The 19,919-nt window shown below is 37.8% G+C and overlaps 1 protein-coding gene across 7 annotated transcripts in view; it reads right to left on the bottom strand.

The window, feature by feature from the left end:
• LOC131161771 (uncharacterized) overlaps nt 1-19,919 on the bottom strand; it is a 147,601-nt gene that overhangs the window by 65,878 nt on the left and 61,804 nt on the right. For all 7 annotated transcript variants that reach the window (XR_009138616.1, XM_058117730.1, XM_058117728.1 and 4 more), the window contains one exon: nt 12,085-12,158. Coding sequence is in view for 6 of the 7 variants with exons in the window: in XM_058117730.1 (XP_057973713.1) it covers nt 12,085-12,158 (74 nt within the window). In the remaining variant the exon portion in view is untranslated. The remainder of the gene's footprint in view (nt 1-12,084; nt 12,159-19,919) is intronic.

Raw genomic sequence — 19,919 nt, 5'->3', positions numbered from 1 at the left:
TAAAAGCTTAATCAACATTGTAAGTTTAATAAGCAACCAAATTTTTTATTTAAAAAATAAAAGCTCATACTCTAATTTTGTGATGAGAAAATAAGAGAATACAAAGGAATGTCAAAATCACAGATGCATCAAATGCCAATACTACCTCTCGTATAGAATCCATGCAAAGCTGGTCTAGATAACTAGGTTTCCTTTTTTGAGGCACACACAAGATTTGTTGTGCCTCTCCCTCCTCAATCATTAAGTCCTTTATTACTATCTGTACTGAAACGTCCTTAGAGATTATTGGGATTCTCTGACAATGTTTGCATTCATCCTTGGTTGCATATCATCTAACTGTTCTAGTGAGACAGTTTAGTGTTTCCACCAAAAAGGAGGAAGTTTGAGTCAAAACACATTGATGAAACAGACAACTGAATCAACAAAAAAGAAAAATTCCAAATCAAACAACATTGTAACTATATGCTTTACAAACACTCATATATAGCAGAGCTTAATCATTTCAAAATATTCAATTTCAGATAATGGTCAAAATAGAGTACAGGCCACAAGAAGCACAGAAGCCAACATAACACCATGAAGAAGATGCAATCACCAAGAAAACCTCAAAACCGACACCTTACATCTGATTAATGGAATAGAATGAGTGGAAATAAAATATTCATTGTATTGGGATATAATAGTCACAAAGGAAAAAAAAGGCTTTTCATCCCAAATGATTCAAAAGTTGGTCTTGTTCCAATGAATATCGAATGCACAACTATTTCCATCTCAACATGGCACTGTATAAATCTTCTACTATTCCACGTCAGTTGGAATAATAGCAACATTTGCATGTCATTCGCAAGTTTTATATCGTTATGCAATTGCTATTCTATTCTATCCTATTCCATTCAACAAACCAAACGTAATCAAATTAGTCATACCATGTCTCAAGTAGCAAACTATCTGTCTCTGTGGTGTTCTCCATTTTATTTTGTGGTCAACTACATACACTCTTAAGGTTCATGTTTCTATCAATGCATTAACCGTTCAACCAAAAGATAAATAACTGTACAGTCTGATTCCTGTCTTCGAGAGCTTCATGGATAAAAATGAAACATGACAGGGTCGTAAGGGGCTTCTTCAGTCTAATTCATATATTTCAAATGCACAATCTACCACTGTTAGCTAGACATTGGGAACAGTACAAAAAAATTTTCAAACTAGGATTCAAAACATTTGAACATTTGAAAATTTTAAAAATAAAAAAATAATAACAATCAAATGGAAAGTAAAGGAATGAATCAATTGGGAAATATTATCAAGTATCGACCAAGTAATTATTTTTGTTATAACAGTTAGGAATTGACAGCTAAGCAACACTCTTATTCTGGTCATACCCATCGGCAGATGTGAAGGGGGCGTCTGTCCCCCAAGCTCCCAACAGAAAGAAAATTTTCCCTTTACCCTTCACCTTACTGCCCACCTGCCCCAACCCCCCCCCCCCCCCCAAACCCACTAAAAATTTCTCCCCAGCTAGAACGCTTCCTGTTCTTCTTTGGGTGGGAGGGCTAAATTTGTAATTTTATGGGTGATTTTTAAACCAAAAATTGAAGAAGCCACAGGACCCTCCTTTTGGCTGCTTTCACCCTCATCCTTCTGTGGCTCTGCAGGGCAGCGATGCTGCTCTCATGGCATCCCCTACTCCCTTCTTCCTCTTAATCTTCTTCCAAAATGAGTTTTTGAATCTCAATGTTTGATTGGTTATGGTGGAAACTTTTAATTAAGGAGTTTTTTTCCTCTTTTCTGTTTGTCTACTATGCAGATCAGGCACCCATTAGATTGGGAGAGGACTATCATTTTTTTTTTCATTTTTGGTTAAAAATCTTCTCTAGTTCTACCAATAGAAGGCATCCAAGTATGTCTTTAAAGATTTAAAATTTTAAACTTATAAAAAATGAGCATTGGTTTTGGAGGTAAGACAGACCTCAATGATATCAAAGAGGATATAATTAATATAGAAATATATATATGTTGAAACTATAAGAATACTGTTTCGTTTTTTAATTTAAAAAACTGTACAATATGCCCTACCATATAACATTTAACCAGCAGCTAAGTTAAGGAAATAAAATCCTACAATAAAGGAATATACAAGAATCACGGAAATCCCTATTGACCAGCACCACTTTTGTACATGCCTAAAATAAGACAGTCAAGCATCATTCCTTAATTATAGATATCACACGACTCCTAAACTGTAGGGATTTCTACACTCCCTCTCAAGTTGAATCATAGATGTTGATCATATCCAACGTGCCAATGAAATCCTCAAAGAGCTGCCGAGGTAGTCCCTTGGTGAATGTGTCTGCAATTTGCTCCTTAGTAGGGACATATGTCATGCGAATAGTTCCTTCTTCCACCTTTTCTTTAATGAAGTGTATGTCAACTTCCACATGTTTGGTTCTGTCATGCTAGACAGGATTGAGAGAGATACTAATAGCTGCCTTATTATCACAGTACAACTTGATTAGTAACTCTAACTCAGCATGTAGTTCTTCCAATAGCCTCTGCAGCCATAATCCTTCACATATTCCCTGAGCAACAAGTTTGAATTCTGCTTTTGCACTGCTCCTTGCTACAACATTTTGTTTCTTTCTTCTCCAAGTGACCAGATCTCCCCATACAAAGGAGCAGTATCCAGTCGTGGATCTTCTATCCTCTGTAGAGCCAGCCCAATCAACATCAGTGAATATTGCCACTTCCTTTTGTTCACTTCGCTTGAACAATAAGCCTTTCCCTGGAGATCCCTTTAGATATCTTAGGATCCTGAAGGCTGCTTCCTGGTGTGCTTCTTTTGGAGATTGCATATGCTGACTTGCTACACTTACTGCGAAAGCTATGTCTGGTCTGGTATGTGACAAGTAGATTAGTTTGCCGACTAATCTTTGATATTTCTCCCTATCTACTGGCTTCCCAACATCTTCTGTTCTTTTTCCAGCTTCAATAGGTGTGTCGCTTGGTTTGCAACCTAGCATGCCTGTTTCGATCAGGAGATCAAGGGTGTATTTTCGTTGTGAAACACTAATTCCCTTCTTTGATCTAGCTACCTCCATCCCTAGAAAGTATCGCATTTGCCCCAAATCCTTCACATTGAATTCTATGGCTAGAACTTTCTTCAATCTTCCCATTTCCTCAATGTCATCTCCGGTGAGGATAATGTCGTCTACATACACAATCAAAATAGTCTTCTTCCCATTTTTTTGTTAGAAAAACATAGTATGGTCAGACTGTCCTTGACAATATCCCTCTCCTTTTATCACCTTTGTAAATCTATCAAACCATGCCCTGGGAGATTGTTTGAGTCCATATAAGGACTTTCTCAATTTACAGACTTCGTTTTCCTGGCCCCTTTTACTAAATCCATGGGGTAATGTCGTGTACACTTCTTCTTCCAGCTCACCATTTAGGAATGCATTTTTATGTCAAGAGGTTGAAGTGGCCAGTCAAAGTGTTCAACTTTGCCACGGGTGCAAAGGTTTCTGTGTGATCGATGTCATAGGTCTAAGTAAATCTTTTGCAACCAACCAGGCCATGTATCTTTCAACTGTCCCATCTGCTCGGTATTTTATAGTGAATACCCGTTTGCAGCCTACTAGTCTCTTTCCTCGTGGCAAATTCATAACCTCCCATGTTCCATTCTTTTCCAATGCCCTTATCTCCTCCATTACAGCCTCTCTCCATTCTGGAATTTCAAGTGCCTCCTCAATGTTCTTTGGAATCTTGACCCTGTCAAGGTTAGAAGTATAGGCACGGTATCCTGTGGACAAGGTATTATAAGACACAAATTTTTCAATTGGATGAAGGGTACATGAACGAGAATGTTTTCTGAGAGCAATGGGCTAATCAATATCATCATATTTATTAGGAGTAGGTTCTATTACCTATTCTGGGTTTTTTGGAGGTTCTTGGTTGGGCTCTTGGTTGCTCGGAGCTGCCACCAATTCTAACTCTCTTGGTGCTTTAGGTATGAGTTTTTCATTATCACTTGGGTTCGGCCTTCGTGAGCAGACTAGTGTGTCCTTATTATTCTATTGTTCTATCTCTCCCCCTGAGTTTAAGTTTCCTTCTGTGACTGGAAAGAAAGTGGAGGAGGATGGTAGATTGGTGAGAGGAAAGTCTAGGAAAAACATGTCACCACTGGAATTATTCTAAGTCTGAGATTCGCTCACATTCTCCCCCGGAATAGAAGACATGGGATAGACTGCAGTGGCCTAGAAAAAGGTGACATCAAGGCTGATTAAGAGACGACACGAAATAGGGTCATAGCACTTGTAACCTTTTTGGGATGGAGAATACACAAGGAAGACACACTTGGTGGCCCGAGAATCCAGCTTGGTGCGCAGGTGAGGATGCACATGCACAAAGGCAGTGCAGCCAAATAAACTATGAGGGAGATTGGAGTCCAGCTGAGTGGTAGGAAAAAATTCAAGAAGAGTGTCAAGGGGTGTAGCATAGGACAGAACATGACTAGGCATGCTATTGATAAGGTAAGTTGCTGTTAGAGCAGCATCACCCCAAAACATTGTAGGCATGTGGGTAGTGAGCATTAAGGCTCGTGCTACCTCAAGAATGTGTCTATTTTTGTGTTCGACAACCCCATTTTGTTTAGGGGTATCAACGTATGAGCTTTGATGAATTTTCCCTTTTTCTTGAAGGAAGAGACCCAAGGTGTGGTTGAAATATTTCGTGCCATTGTCAGTACGCAAGATTTGAATCTTGGTGTGAAATTGTGTTTGGACTATGGCATAAAAATTAATAAACACCGAACGTACTTCAGACTTATCTTTTAACAAGTAGACCCAACACGTATGAGTGTGATCATCAATGAATGTCACAAACCATTTTGTGTGAGTGCAATTAGAAATCCGGGAAGGTCCCCATACATCACTATGAATGATTGTGAAAGGTTTTGTGGGTTTGTATTTGGATTTTGGGAATGAAGTTCTTCAGTGTTTTGCAAGTTCACACACTTCACATTGAACATCAAGAGACATTTTATTCAAACATAGCGAAGGAAATAAATGACACATGTACTGAAAATTGGGGTGACCCAACCGAGAATGCCATAACATTAGATCACTATTCTTAGGGATAGAGACAGAATTAAAAATAACACTTTGACACTGATCACTCATTTTGGCTTCCTCGAAGTAGTAGATTCCCTCATACTCCTTAGCACTGCCAATCGTCATCCCCGATGACAGGTCTTGAAAAACACAATGGGAAGAAATAAATTTTGCAAAGCAATTGGAGTGTTTAGTGAGTTGGTTGACAGAATAAATATTACAAGATAATTTTGGAACATGAAGAATAGACTCTAAAGTAATCGAGTCAGAAATTCGAATATTCCCTTTGCCGGCAATAGGAGCAAGAGATCCGTCGGCAATTTCGACTCTTAGATTACCAGCACATGGGGTATATGATAAGAAAAGGTGATAAGAGTCTATCATATGGTCAGAGGCTCCAGAATCTATAATACGGGGTGAATGGTTACGAAAGGTGTATAGGGCTTGTGAGAAATTACCTGTGCGCCAAATTACCAGATGGAGTATTTTTTGGTGACTAACCCGAGGCTTGGAGAGCAGATAGCATCTCCATGATTTTCTGTAGTTGATCATGGCTGGAGGTGCTGCTGCTGCCACTGTCTTTGCTCGCCACTTGTTGCCTCTTGGGTTGAGTCTCAGAACAAGCTTGATTGCCTCTGGTTTTGGTGCTCTGTTGTGGTTTCCAATCAGCTAGCTTGCCATGAATGTCCCAACAATTATCCTTGGAATGGCCAGGCTTGCGGCAAGGTTCACACTAGAGGCGGCCCTTTGGTTACTTGGTATTTGGCACACTGTAGGTCCCACGGGATACAAATGTTGAGCCCTCTAGTACCGTGGTTGTAGCTTCCTTCAACATGACTTTGCGCGAGTGGATGGTAGAGGTCTGCGGCTGAGAATCCTTCCTCGTACATCATCTAAATCTCAATTAAGGCCTGCAAGGAACTCAAAAACTCTCTCCTTTTCCAATCTCTTCTTCAACAGCACACTATCCTCAGCACAGTGCCATTATTCTTTGCAGCTTAAATCCAGTTCTTGCCATAGTGCCAGCATGTCCATGCAATAGTCACCTCCCTCTCGCCTTGTTTCATCTGCCATAGGCGTTTCTAAAGTTCAAAGACCTGGGAAGCATTCTCCTCGTCAGAGTAGGTTTCTCGGATTACATCCCACACCTCTTTTGCTGTGGGTAGGAACATATATGTTTTCCCGATAGTAGGCTTCATGGAGTTGATAAGCCATGAGATAATCAAGGAATTCTCCGATCTCCATTGCTGGAGTGACACAGCATTCATTGAATCAAGTTTCTTTGAGTCACCGGTAAGATACCCGAGCTTTTCTTTGGCATCGACAGCGAGTTTCACGAGCTGGGCCCATTCTCGGAAATTCTTCCCATTGAGTTTTTCTGCCGATAGTTGGACAGAAGAGCCATCTAGTCCATTCGAACTGATGATGGCATTGGTTCGACTCATTTGAGTCTCTGAGGTTGTCGACTCTCGACTATTGATGGAGTTGTCCCCATAGTTAGCTTGGTTTAGGAAAAAACCAACTCTGATACCATGTTGAAATTGTAAGAATATTGTTTCTTTTTTTAATTTAAAAAACTGTACAATATGCCCTACTATATAACATGTAACGAGCAACTAAGTTAAGGAAATAAAATCCTAGAATAAAGAAAAATACAAGAATCACGGAAATCCCTATTGACCAACACCCCTTCTGTACATGCCTAAAATAAGACAGTCAAGAATCATTCCTTAATTATAGAGATCACGCATGAATCCTAAACTATAGGGATTTCTACAATATATATATATCTTAATGATCTCAATTTCTCAATAACCTAATTAATAGTCAATATTAAGCATTTTAAAGCATTTTAATGTACTTGATATTGATCTTTTGACATATATATACCCACACACGCACATTGTTCATAGTAAGATATTTTTCACTTGTCTTTTACCATCATTGGGATGTATTTTCTCATCATTCTTCTAAGATATATACATATATATATATATAAAGCACTTTTAATAATTTTTTTCGATAGGAAAAGAAATTCATTAATAAGAAGAGAATTTACAAAGGGGAGAAAAGGCATCTCCCAAAAAAATTTGGAACAAACCAGAGAAAAATTGAAACATCAAAAAACAGAAATCAATCCAACAAACTCCTGCATTCCCTATTTAGCTAGCTTCTCTAAAAATTCCAAACCCAATACACCATAAAGAAGTCAAGAACTGAATCTTTTCTCACACCAAATACGAATTCAACTTCTTCTCAGAAAAAATCCGCACATTATGTTCCAAACAAAGACCTCAAAATGCATACTTACTACACTTCCATAGAGCTGCCCTTTCCTTCCATCTTCCAAAGCCAGCAAAAGAAGTGATTAAAAAATCTTCCACTGAAAAAGGACAGCCTAACTCTCTTCCATAACACTGAACAATTAACTCCAAATTATCTATGCAAAATCACAATGAAAAAAGAGGTGAGAGGCTGTTTCGGAATTCCTATAACAGAGCACACAAACATCTGGAGAGAGAACCTTCAAACGTCTCCTAATCTGCAGCAAATTATTGGTGTTAATTTGTTGCAGCATAACCAAAGAAGTAAACGCTTTAATTATTGGGGGAACTTTAACCTTCCAAATAACTGAATAAAGAGGAAAGGGATAATTTGAATAGGTTAAAATTTCAAAGAATGATTTACAAGATAAAACCCCCAAACGATCCAGACACCAAGAACGAGCATCCCTACACAAGGATAATTTACAAGTATTCAACAAAAAAGACAGCTTCACCATCTCCCTTTATTTCATAGGCCTCCTGAAATGAAGATTCCAAGAGATTGGAAAGCCCCTCCCGTTAAAAGAAATCAAAGAACGACGATCACTTACTGCCTAGGGCACTAGGCACCATCCTAGGTGCTTGCCTAAGCAAAACAAGCTTCTTATTTTATTAAGTAGAAATTATTGTATACTGAATGTTAATTAATGCAGTAACAACAACAAGAAGCCTTAAGTCCCACTACTTGTGGTCATGAATCATTTTCTGTCAATTCACCCAATCAAGAGTGTTTTCCTCTATTAGATTAAGGGTTGTTAAATCCTTCCTCACTACCTGATTCCAAGTTATTTTAGGCCTACCTTTACCTATTTTCATGCCAAAAACAATAACTATCTCACTCTTCACAAGTACTCTACTAGGCCTGCGTTTCAAATGCCCAAGCCCCTCCCTTATCTTGTTTTCAGCCAACACTATGCCCAAATTATTGAGTATCTACTCATTTCTTACTTTATCTTTTAATGTTAAACCACTCATCCATTTTACAATTCGCATCTCAGCAACTTTTATTTTTTGTACATGTTTCTTAGTTGCCCAACATTCTGAACCATAAAGCATAGCTGGCCTTATAGTCGTCTTATAAAACTTTCCTTTTAATTTTAAGCGTATCCTACGATCACACAACACATCTAACCCACTCCTCCATTTTACCCAACCTGTTTTAATTCTATGTTCTACATCATCTTCAATTTCTCCTTCAACTTGCATAATAGATCCAAAATATCTAAATCTATATTAATCTCTTGATTATCAAATTTAATCTTCTCTCTCTTGCTACTCCTTACATTACTAAAATTGCATTTCATATATTTTGTCGTATTCCTACTTATCCTAATCCCTTCAGACTCTAATGTGGCACCCCAAAGTTCTAGCTTAGATTTCACTCTGCTCCTCTATTATCAATTAACACACTATCATTTGCAAACAACATATACCAAGGGATCTTATTTTGGATATTTCTAGTTAGTTCATCAATTATTGAAGTAAAAAGGTAAGGAATCAAAGTAGAACCTTGATATACACCTATTGTGATTGGAAAATCCTTCTAGATTCTCCTCCTACAGTCCTAACGCTAGTCTCTACTCTATCATACATATCCTTAATAACCTCCATATATCCACTATGAACTCCCTTCTTTTCTAAGACCCACCAAAGAACTTTCATAGGTACTCTATCATAAGCTTTAGCTAGGTCAATAAAAACCATATGCTTGCAAGTCCCTCTTCTTTCCCCTTAACTTTTCCATTAAACTTCTTAATGGATAAAACTAAATTGATTTTCTAAAATCTTCGTTTCTAATCTTATTCTATATTCAATTACACTTTCTCATAATTTCATCGAATGACTCATAATCTTAATTCCACAATAGTTATTACAGTTTTGAATATTGCCTTTGTTTTTGTACAAAGGTACTAACATACTTTTTCTTCATTCCTCTGGCATTTTCTTAGTTTTTATAATAGTGTTGAACAGATTAGTTAACCAAATAATTCCTCAATCCCCTAACATCTCCAAACTTCAATTGTTATTTTTTCTAGTCCTATATATTTCCCACTCATCATCTTTTTTAATGCCATCTTAACTTCAAGGACTCTAATTTTGCAAATAAATCTATTATTTTTAGTCTTCTCTTCATTTGTCACTTCCAAGTTCAATCTTTCATTTTGATTTTCATTAAACAATTTATCAAATTATCTCCGCCGACTCTCTTTTATGTCTTCTTCTTTAATTAAGACATTATCATTCTCGTCCGTTATACATTTTACATCACCTAAATCTTTGCATTTTCTTTCTCTAACTCTAGCAAGTTTATAAATGTCTTTTTCTCCTTGTTTTGTATCAAGTTTAGTATATAAAGCAGTGTTTTAAAAGGCAAGGCGTTTTACCCTACGCAAGGCGAGGTGTAAGCATTTTGGGACTATATTTTTAAAAATAATTAATAAAATAGAAAAAATTATATATAGTATAAAAATGATAAAAATGTTAGAATAATGGAGAAAAAAATAGAAACATTATTCTTAAGTATTAAAAATAAGACATAAGTTTTCAAACAGAAGAGAAAAAGCCAAATTACAAATTTCTCCAGCCTGTTAAGGGGCTGTTTGGGAGACACCTGAAAGTTCTCCAACTTTGAACCAAACTTTCATGAGAAAATGGGAATAATTTTTAAAATTCATTTAGTCAACTCTGGTTCATTGTAAAAATAATATGGTCATACCCGTCGAACAGAGACTTCGAAAGAGAGAGTAGTGGCTTCGTTGAGGCTTCAAAGAGAGAGCAGATGCTTTGTCAGGCTTCGTCGACAAAGCAAAGGAAAAGAAGCTTCGCGGGAGAGAGAGGGAGGATAGGGTTTCAATGCAATACCGAAAGACGTACGCCTTGACGCTGAGGCGTAAAAAAGCCAGGGTTTTTGTCTGATGCGTATGCCTTTTTACCTGATGCATACGCTTTTATGGAGTTACGCCCAGGAGCGGCTCTTCACAATACGGGGCCCTAGATGAATGATTTAATTAGGGATCATTAATATTTTGTTTATTTTTTATTTTTATTTAAAATTAATTTCAGCAAACGCAATGATTTAATTAGAAATCTTTAGTATTTTATTTAATTTTTATTTTTATTTAAAATTAATCTCACCAAACAGAATTTCATAAATAATATTAATATTATTATATTAAAAAAAAATTTTGGTTTTTGGGGCCCTAGGCAAGCACCTCATTTGCCTAAATGAAGAGTTGGCCCTGGTTACGCCTTTTCACTTATGCCTTGGTGCGTTTTTCCACTAAAATGCCTCAAGGCGCCCCTCAAAAATGCCTTTAAAATCACTAATATAAAGTATCGTAATATTTTCTATATTCCTACGATTTTGCCATATTTTATACCAATTTTTTTTTTATCTTAACGGCTTTTTGGACTTCTTGACCCCACCACCAACTTTCTTTACTACCTGAGCATCTTCCTTTGAACTCACCTAAAACTTCTTTTTCTATCCTTATGAAAGATTTTTCAATTTATTTCAAACAATATTTGGATCAACCTTATCCCCTACTGTCCAATCACACTCTTTGTTCATTTTACTTCTTGTGTTGATTTATGCTGCTACTCTTCTATTTTTAATATGTATATCTAATACTAAAACTATATGTTATGTAGGCAAATTTTCACTTGGAATAACTTGACAATCCTTACAAGATAGACGATCCCCATTATTATTTAAGAAGAAATTTATTTGGCTTTTATTATACCGACTCTTGAAAGTTATTAAGCGTTCTTTCTTTTTATAAAACAGATATTCAATATAACCAAATCGTAAGACATGGCAAAATCTAAGATTGTATCACCAGCCTCATTTTAATCTCCATATCCATGGCCTCCATGTATCCTGTAATATCCTATATTTTCCTTTCCAATGTGACAAAAAGTAGTGCATTAACAATCATCACAAAACAAAGTTCATCAACTAAAAATAATCCCATATCATAAAATAAGGACTGGGTGCATAAATAAAGACAATCATCCAAAATATAAGTTAATAGGCTGGGGAAAAAAAAAAAAAAAAAAACGACACTGGCTGGCTGTATATAGTAGGGAGGGGGGAAGACGGAGAGATAATGAACCGCAAAAATTAAAAGACTTTGAGCACATTTTATTGACTACTGTCCTCTTTTGTTGTCTTAGTCTACTTCCAATTTTTCTTCCTTCGAGAATAATCACATTACAAAGAAGGGGCAATTATAAGAGGCTGATATCATTTTTCATTTAACGTGAAAGAATAACCCCTCTTGCTTTATCAAAGTGCTATTATAGGGGACAAATTGTAAACTAAAGAAACAACAGGGAAATAAATGAGGTGAGTGGCTCAAGCGCCCGTTGCCTGCTTTTATATCTCCTTGCCTGTACCCTAGTGAGACACTTTTCTGCATTGCCTGAACGCCTTGGCCACATAGGCTAGTGCCTTTAATAAATCTCCCCTCTCACATAAGATTGAACATAGTCTTTAAAAAACAATCATGTAAAAGAGTCTGCACGTGATAGTTATTTTCTTAAATTTTCATATTTTGATTTTGTCATGGTTGCATCACAATGGACCAAAAAGTTGGAGGAGGAAAAGAATAGGAAGAAGAAGACTCGGCTCCATGCATAGTACTTACGTACGTAAAGTCCGAAGATGAATATCTTGGTCATAAACATCAAGGCTTTTACAGAAGCTACGTGCCACAACTGCCTGGCAAAAAAGAACAGTCAATGCAATGAAGGAGTCTCTGCATATAGCTAGCAACAGTTCAAGCAGAGGACAGAAGAGGTTTCTTCAGGAAATAAAAATCTAATATTCAAAACCATGGACACAGGAACAAATTATATGTTTAAAACTATTGGAAATATGTTTGAAATCCAATACAATTCCCAGCAACCCAAAATTATTAAGAAGCACAATGAAATTCATGATTTCTTTAAAGTTTCAGGAAATCCAAGAATACCCATTTCCTAAATTCCATTTGTCTCTTGATTCCAAGTTCATAAACAGACGCATTCTTGTATTAGATTCGATCCAAAGCTCAACCTAAGTACAACGGCAGCACTATAATAGGCAAGACAAAATGTATAACACACAAAAGGAAAAGAAGATAGGAATTACTAGTCTTTGAATCTAGTTGGACCTAAATAAAGCTTTTATGTTTTGGAGTAATTGTGTGGTGCTTTTTTTTTTCAATTTTCTTTGAAATATTATATTAAGTAAATGAACCTCCTACAGAATTTAATGAGTTATAATTAAAGGCATTAAAAGGTTCCTTTGGTCAGGCTCAATCATAGCACATGCAAGGTTTGAACTTCAAACTGTCAAGTGTGTGATGATACCAAACAACTTCATAGGATCACACACATACCATCAAAAAAGAAAAAAAAACACATAAAACTATTACTATATGCAGATTCATTGAAAATATTCCCCAACAGTCTGAATAAGTGGAGGACCCAGGATTTATGAGATGGAGGAGTGGGAGTAAATCCGATAAAACATTTATAATGTTCATAGTTTCATTCTTTCCTCCCTTTTTTGGGATAGAAAAAGAAATTCATCAAAAGAAAAGAAAGAAAATTACCAAGGAGGGTAAGTAATCTTCATAAATACAAAAAGAAAAAAATAGAAAAATAAAAACAATTGCATGACAGCCTAATTTCAATCCCACTGAATATCTAATAATAAATTCTTTGAAAGAAAACCCAAATAATGAGCCAAAAAGATAACTCTATCCAAAAGAAAATGTAAGGGATTTGTTTTGTCATTAAAAAAAAAAAACAAAATTTCCTTGCATTGCTTTCAAACGACATGGTCCAAAAAACAGAGCGAAAACTGCACACCTCCATAGGATTATTCCTTTCTTACTCCTCCAAAAACCCATGTATCACATCAACAAAAAAGTATCAAAGTCCATGGCATCACCAAGTTTTCCCAAAAAACGAAAATAGACAAACCCAAAGTCGCTTAGCCACCCAACAATGAAGAAACGAGTGGCCACTAGTTTCATTCGCCTTCAAACACGTAATACAAATATCAAGAATAATAGCCTTGAAAGGCCTCCTCACTTAGCATTGTTATTAAGCTTATTAAGATCCATAATCCACATAAAACCCTGATTTCAAGGGGAGCCTTAGCCTTCAAAATAAAATGGCTCAAGGGAAAATACGAAGGGCTCAGAATTTTCAACAAATGAGAGAGAATTTAGTGGCAAATAATCAACGAAGCAAATCCTCAAATCACTCCCCATTCGAGGTGCAAAGGATTCCAGCACTCTCAACAAAATGGTTAAATCATTAACCTCTCTCCCATTGAGATTCCTGAAAAAATGAAAATCCCAGGAGAGAGAACCCCCTTAAAAGAATAAAAAGCATTAATCGATGCATTATGCATCGAAGACGGTCTAAAAAAAGATGAGGGACCAAAGACTACAACAAAACCTCACCCACCCAAACATCCTCCCAGAATCGAATAAGATTCCTTTTCCCAACACAAAAATGGGTAAGAGGATAAAAAAAGTCAGCAACCTAGGAAATAAACTTCCAAGGGCTTGCGTGAGAAACACTGCCACCCCCTCCAATATCCCAACCATTCCAGTGTGATCCATACTTGCTTTTGATAACTATGTGTCGTAAGGAATCAACCTCCAAGGAGAACCTCCACAACCATTTTCCAGCTAATGAGATGTTTTTAGACACCAAAATCCGTAGGCCCCAACCCCCCCTTCTAACCTTCTCTAAACAATCAAGATAATCTTTCCTCTCTTCCCCTATACTCGACCACAAAAAATGTATCACAATCCTTTCCAAGGCAGTAACAACCCCACTCGAATTCTAAGAGAGACAAAATTAATGGAAGTACTAGAAAGAACAGCATCAATGAGAGTAATGCAACCACCTAAAAATACGCACACACCCTATTCCAACCTTCCCGGTTGCTCCTCACTCCCTTCACCACCAAACCAAGAAGTAGAAGAATAAGGATTACCACCTAAACAGAGACCCAAATAAGCAAGAGGCCAATCTATTATAGTACAACCAGCTAAATTAGTGAAAACATCAAGTTCACCCCTTTTGATGTTCAAACCCACAACCCCAATCCGAGACATGTTGATCTTTAATACCAAAATTTTCTCAAAAATATTAAGTAGGGTTAGAAATTTTAAAATTTCACAACATTGCCCTTAAGAGAAGGGTATCTAGCAAGGTGTGAAACCACAATGCCCTCCACACCAACCTTAAGGTCGTGAATCACATCAAGGCTTTGAGCATGTTTTAACATACAACTCAGCAAATCAACAGCTAGAGTGAAAAGAAAAGGGGATAAGGGATCCCTTGTCTCAACCCCCGCAAACCTTTAAATACTACCTCAGTTGACCATTTACAATGACAAATATAGGCACCGAGGATAAGCAACCTTTGATACATTTCCTCCAAAGCCCTTCCTACTCATCACATTGTCCAAAAAACTCCACCTCACTGTCATAGGCTTTTTCAAAATCCAGCTAAAATTAACACCCCTCTGCTCCTCCGCACGTCCTCCTCCACCTCATTTGCAACCAAGACAGCATTAAAATCTGTCTAATAAAAGTACATTATTCCAAGGTAATTGTACCCGCTAACACCTCCCGCAACCTCTCAAACAAAATCTTAGTTGGGATTTTATAAAATCTAGCAACTTATCAAGCTGATATCTCTCACTTTCTTGGAACACTCTATTTTACGAACAAAAGCAATAAAGGCATGGTGTAAACACTCGTCCCCACCACCCCATTCCAATGAAACTCATGAGAAAACTCAATAATATCCTCTTGAATCACCTCCCATCCACCCTGAAAGGAAGTAAAACAATCAAGACCAGGAGCTTTATCTCTTTCCATCTCAAACATAGCCGCCTCCCCCCCCCCCCCCCGGCCCCCTAACTTCCTCCAAGTCAAAAAGGCCTCTCCAACAAATAGTGAGGTTTAGGACTCTAAAATCAATCCATGCTTGTGACTTACAGTATACAAACTTCTATATAAGTTTGTAATCTCCTCTCCAATACTTTTGGAGTCACACACCACAACTCCGGAGTTTATCTCCAATTCATTGATAAAGTTTGTCATCCTCCTCTCATTAGCCACCCTGTGGAAAAATTTGGACCCTAGATTTCTATCTCTAGCTTATGTCTTCCTGAAAAAGGGTAGAATCCAAGGCTTTAATAAGGTGACGCTTTGATGGCGGACAACCTATACCCTCTAGGTCACCCATTCAACACACGTATTTTAGGCATGGGTTTAGGAAATATGTGTATGGAGGACCTCTTTGTATTTTTTTAGAGACTTCTTTTAGCATTTGTAGTTATGTGTTTAGTTGGGTCCTATTTGTAAATATGTGTTAGTTGTATTAGTGGTTTAAGTGATGGACATGCTGGTGGATGTACAGTTATTGTTTTGAATTAGATTGCAATTTCTCTCTCTCCCTTGCAAGTTCTCATCATCATCATCATCACTTTCTTCTTCTTCTTCTTGCTTCTCTTTTCTCTCTTCTGATTTTGTCTCTCATCTTTATTCTGTTCTATTCTTCCCCTTCTCTATTCTTCTCTCTATGTTCCGTCTCCCCATTACTTCTACTACTTCCCTTCTTCTTCTCTTCTTTTTACCTTCTTCTTCCTCTCCTTCTTCTTCTAGTTGTCTCAATTATATCTATACATATAAATTCTAATATTTGTCCCGCATCAAATTGGTATCAAAGCACACCACAATCACCATGCAGCAATTCAAAGTCATAATTCCAAGAAATTCAAACACTGTAGCACTACCAAAACTTCCCAAAAAATACCAATTGTGTCCCTAAAATTCGAGCACCTTTTTCCACCAACCAAACCACAACAACTCCCTTACCACCACAATTAGACAGCCCTGAAATCCCTTCCCCTACAATATCAACTCCATCTAACAAGGGAGTGGCCCCCACATGCCACCTAAAACCTTTCCAGCCAACTCCCCCCCTAAATCCCCTATTTCTTGCATTTGTTTTGCTACACCTCCACCATCATTGGAATCCCTACTCCTGATCTACCACCAGTCAGAACCCCATCACTAGAGGTCCATCATCAACAGCTCACGCACTCCACGCACTGGCCACGCGGATGGGTAAGTTGTTGGAATTCCCTTATTTTGCCCAAGCCCGCGATATATTGCTTCTTGCCTCGAGAATTTGAATTGTTTCCTGAGATTACGAAACTTTATAAGGAGAAATTGAGCTATCAAGTTTTATTTGCATTCCTAGGATCAAATACAGCCCAATATTGGGCTGCACGAGCAAATTTCGGACTTTTGACGAGTTGTCAACATTCAGATCAAGTTCCAACTACTATTTGATGGTTGTTTTCTTGAGAATCAAAGAGTAGGGGCTTGACAAATTGCTGGACTAACATTGGGATTCGATGGTAAACTCATTTTATGCTCCAGTTCCTTGGCAGAGTGAACAAACTCTCACATTTTCTTAACTATTGTTTGTATGACTAGGGAAAATTTGCAGCTGCATAATTCCAAGTTTCTTATTACCCTAAAATAAATAAATAAATAAATATATTTATATATATATATATATATATAAATCTGCCCTTCTTTCTGCAAATTCCCCTAGCTAACTCATCATTGCATCCTTGTTCACGTCCATACATAATTAATCCCATGTTGTTATGCTATGTGAGACTATAACCATTCATATGCATTATGTTCTACAGCTTTACGTTTGTGCATTGTAGTAATTTTAGGATTCATATCTACATAGCCAAATTTAGTCCTCCTCAACATAATTGTAGCATATTGCATTAACCATGGTCACCAACAAAATCATTGACCCAAATTCCACTAAACTTGCACCCAATGACACCCAGTTCTTGCCTACCTGATTAGACACTCTTCAAGAGTCTGTGGACCAAAAGTTTGAGCTTCTCACACAGCATTTTGACCAAGTCTTGAAGATGTTAGACAAAAGGCCTATGTGGAAGACATAGAGTCATTAGTTAGGCACCCTAACGACTCCCCAAATTCAATAGGGTCAACCCAAGTATCCTTCTTATTCCTAAGGTTTCTTTAGTACCTAACAATATGAGTCAGGCTCCAAAACAGACTGGTAGGCCAGTTCAGCCCTTCCAGCCTCAGGTTAGTTTGAGGAAGGTAACCTTAAAGAGTTTAATGATGTGGAGTACCAACCTAACCCTAGGCATGCTCCACATTCCCCTAGGCACGGTTGGGAAGACTATGGAGATGTGACAAAAAAGGTCAAGGTGGATGTGTGTTCTTATGATGGGAAACTCAACCCAAGCTCCTTTCTAGACCGGATATTTGAGATGGAGGACTTCTTTAATTGGTACTGTATACGGGGTGAGGATAAAGTTCAGTTTTCCAAGATAAAACTTGTAGGACCGGAAAAAAAGTATTAGGAAAATGTACAACAAACCTTAGAACGATTAGTTGAACCTCCTTTTACCCGGTGGGAAGTGATGAGACCGTTTTTCAGCAAGCTCTTGAACCATAAACAAACCACTACTGTAGCTAGCTACATTTATCAATTTGAGGCACTGATGCTTAGGAGTGGTGTTGTTGGGGTCACACATCACACTGTAGCTAGGTTTGTGAATGGTCTTAAGGAGGATGTCAGGCGAGAGGTTGAGTTGTTCTCTCTAGAGTCTTCAGAGACAGCCTATCAAAAAATGCTCACAATCGAAAGGTTCCTAAAGAGCTCTCATAGGTCTTCATCTCAGGCGAGTGAGTCACATCAATCCAAATCCTTTCCTCACCCTAGGCCTACCATCCCTCAGTATACCCCTAGAGAGAGTTCTGCAAAGCAAATAGAGTCACATCATGTTGTTTGCTCTAGTGGACCTAGTATTCCTCAAGCTAATAGCTCATATGTGCAGCACCACTGTTGTCGTGCCAAAGGTCATATTGCTGCAAGTTGCCACCAACGAGCTTTAGCTTTAGAACATGAGACTAATGATTTTTCCAATTGTGAGGATCAAGTTGTAGATGTTGTTGAATACTCGAGAGATTGGGTTGAACTTGTAGATCATTTTAAGGAGGATGACCACCATGTTAGTGTGGTTAGGTGTGCCTTATCCACAACCATGGATAGTGAGAAGTGGAAGCAGACCACTATTTTCCACACTTGCATTCGTTGTGGAGAGAGGACATGTAAGCTCGTTATTGACAGGGGTAGTAGCATGAATGTGATCTCCAAGGCTGCTCTAGGAAGATTAAACCTTAAAGGAGAGCCACTCCCTCATCCTTTTAAGGTGAATTGGGTAAACACGACAAATCTACCCATTACCAAGAGATGTCTTGTACCCATCGAGATGGGAGATTACAAGGATAGGGTCTACTGTGATGTACTTTGATGGATGTGGCCCATGTCCTGTTAGGGCGACCATGGTTATTTGATCATGATGTCACCAATCATGGTAGGGAAAACACGTATGCATTTAGGCACAAAGATAAGAACATCATTTTGACCCTTAACAAGCCGACCACCAAAGATCTTAAGGAACAAGATAGTCCTTCAAGCGCCATAGGAAATGCTTGCTTGATCATAGGACTTTTGAGAGAAAGAGCTTAGAAACTACGAGCATTCCTTGCACAGAAATCACAAAAACAAGAAAAAGCACACTAGATTGTTGGAAGTTGCACTTCATGTGGTTAGCAAACAACTTTGCTTCCCTCAAGGTGGCAAAGACCGTATAAAGATGTATCAAATGCTCTTCCCTAGACTTATTATAGATTAGCATATCATTAAAGTAGACCACTAGGAACTTTCCTATGAATGTCTATAGAATATGTGTCATAATCCTCATAAAAGTGCTAGGCCCATTAGAAAGTCCAAATGGCATGACCAACCACCCAAATAAACCATCTTGGGTCTTTAAGGCCGTTTTCCACTCATCTCCTAGTCTAATTCTAATTTGGTGATACCTCCTACGCAAATCAATCTTGGAGTACCAACTAGAGCCAGCTAGCATGTCAAGCATATCCTCAAGTCTAGGGATAGGAGGCCTATACTTGATGGTGATTATGTTGATGGCTCTACTATCCTCACACATCCCCCAAGATCCATCCTTTTTTGGAGTTAGAAGAGCTGGTACAACACATGGACTATGTCTAAACGTTTCAAACGGTTCAATTACATAAAAAGAAAAAACTGACTTAACTTAATCCCCTTACCTATTTCCTGAAAATAACCCAAAACGCTCGAAAACCAAACCCTGACTTTTTCATAAGATCAAGAATCTGCTTCGCGAGGATTGTAGATATTTGCCTCCTAATCTACATGGTATCTTCCGATCATTGAAACGGGCAACGAACAGCGAAGGATCGAAGAGAGAGAGAGAGAGTGTTTGCCGGTTCTAGAGAGAGAGTGTGTGTTTTGGGTTTCTTAACCCTTAAACAAACAAAAATGTTATTTATAGGCTTTTTGACCCGGTCAA

Source organism: Malania oleifera, chromosome 8, assembly GCF_029873635.1.
Source record: "Malania oleifera isolate guangnan ecotype guangnan chromosome 8, ASM2987363v1, whole genome shotgun sequence".
Classification (NCBI taxonomy): domain Eukaryota; kingdom Viridiplantae; phylum Streptophyta; class Magnoliopsida; order Santalales; family Ximeniaceae; genus Malania; species Malania oleifera.
Note: the sequence above shows the minus strand (reverse complement) of the source record. Positions and strands in the feature narration are given on the sequence as shown.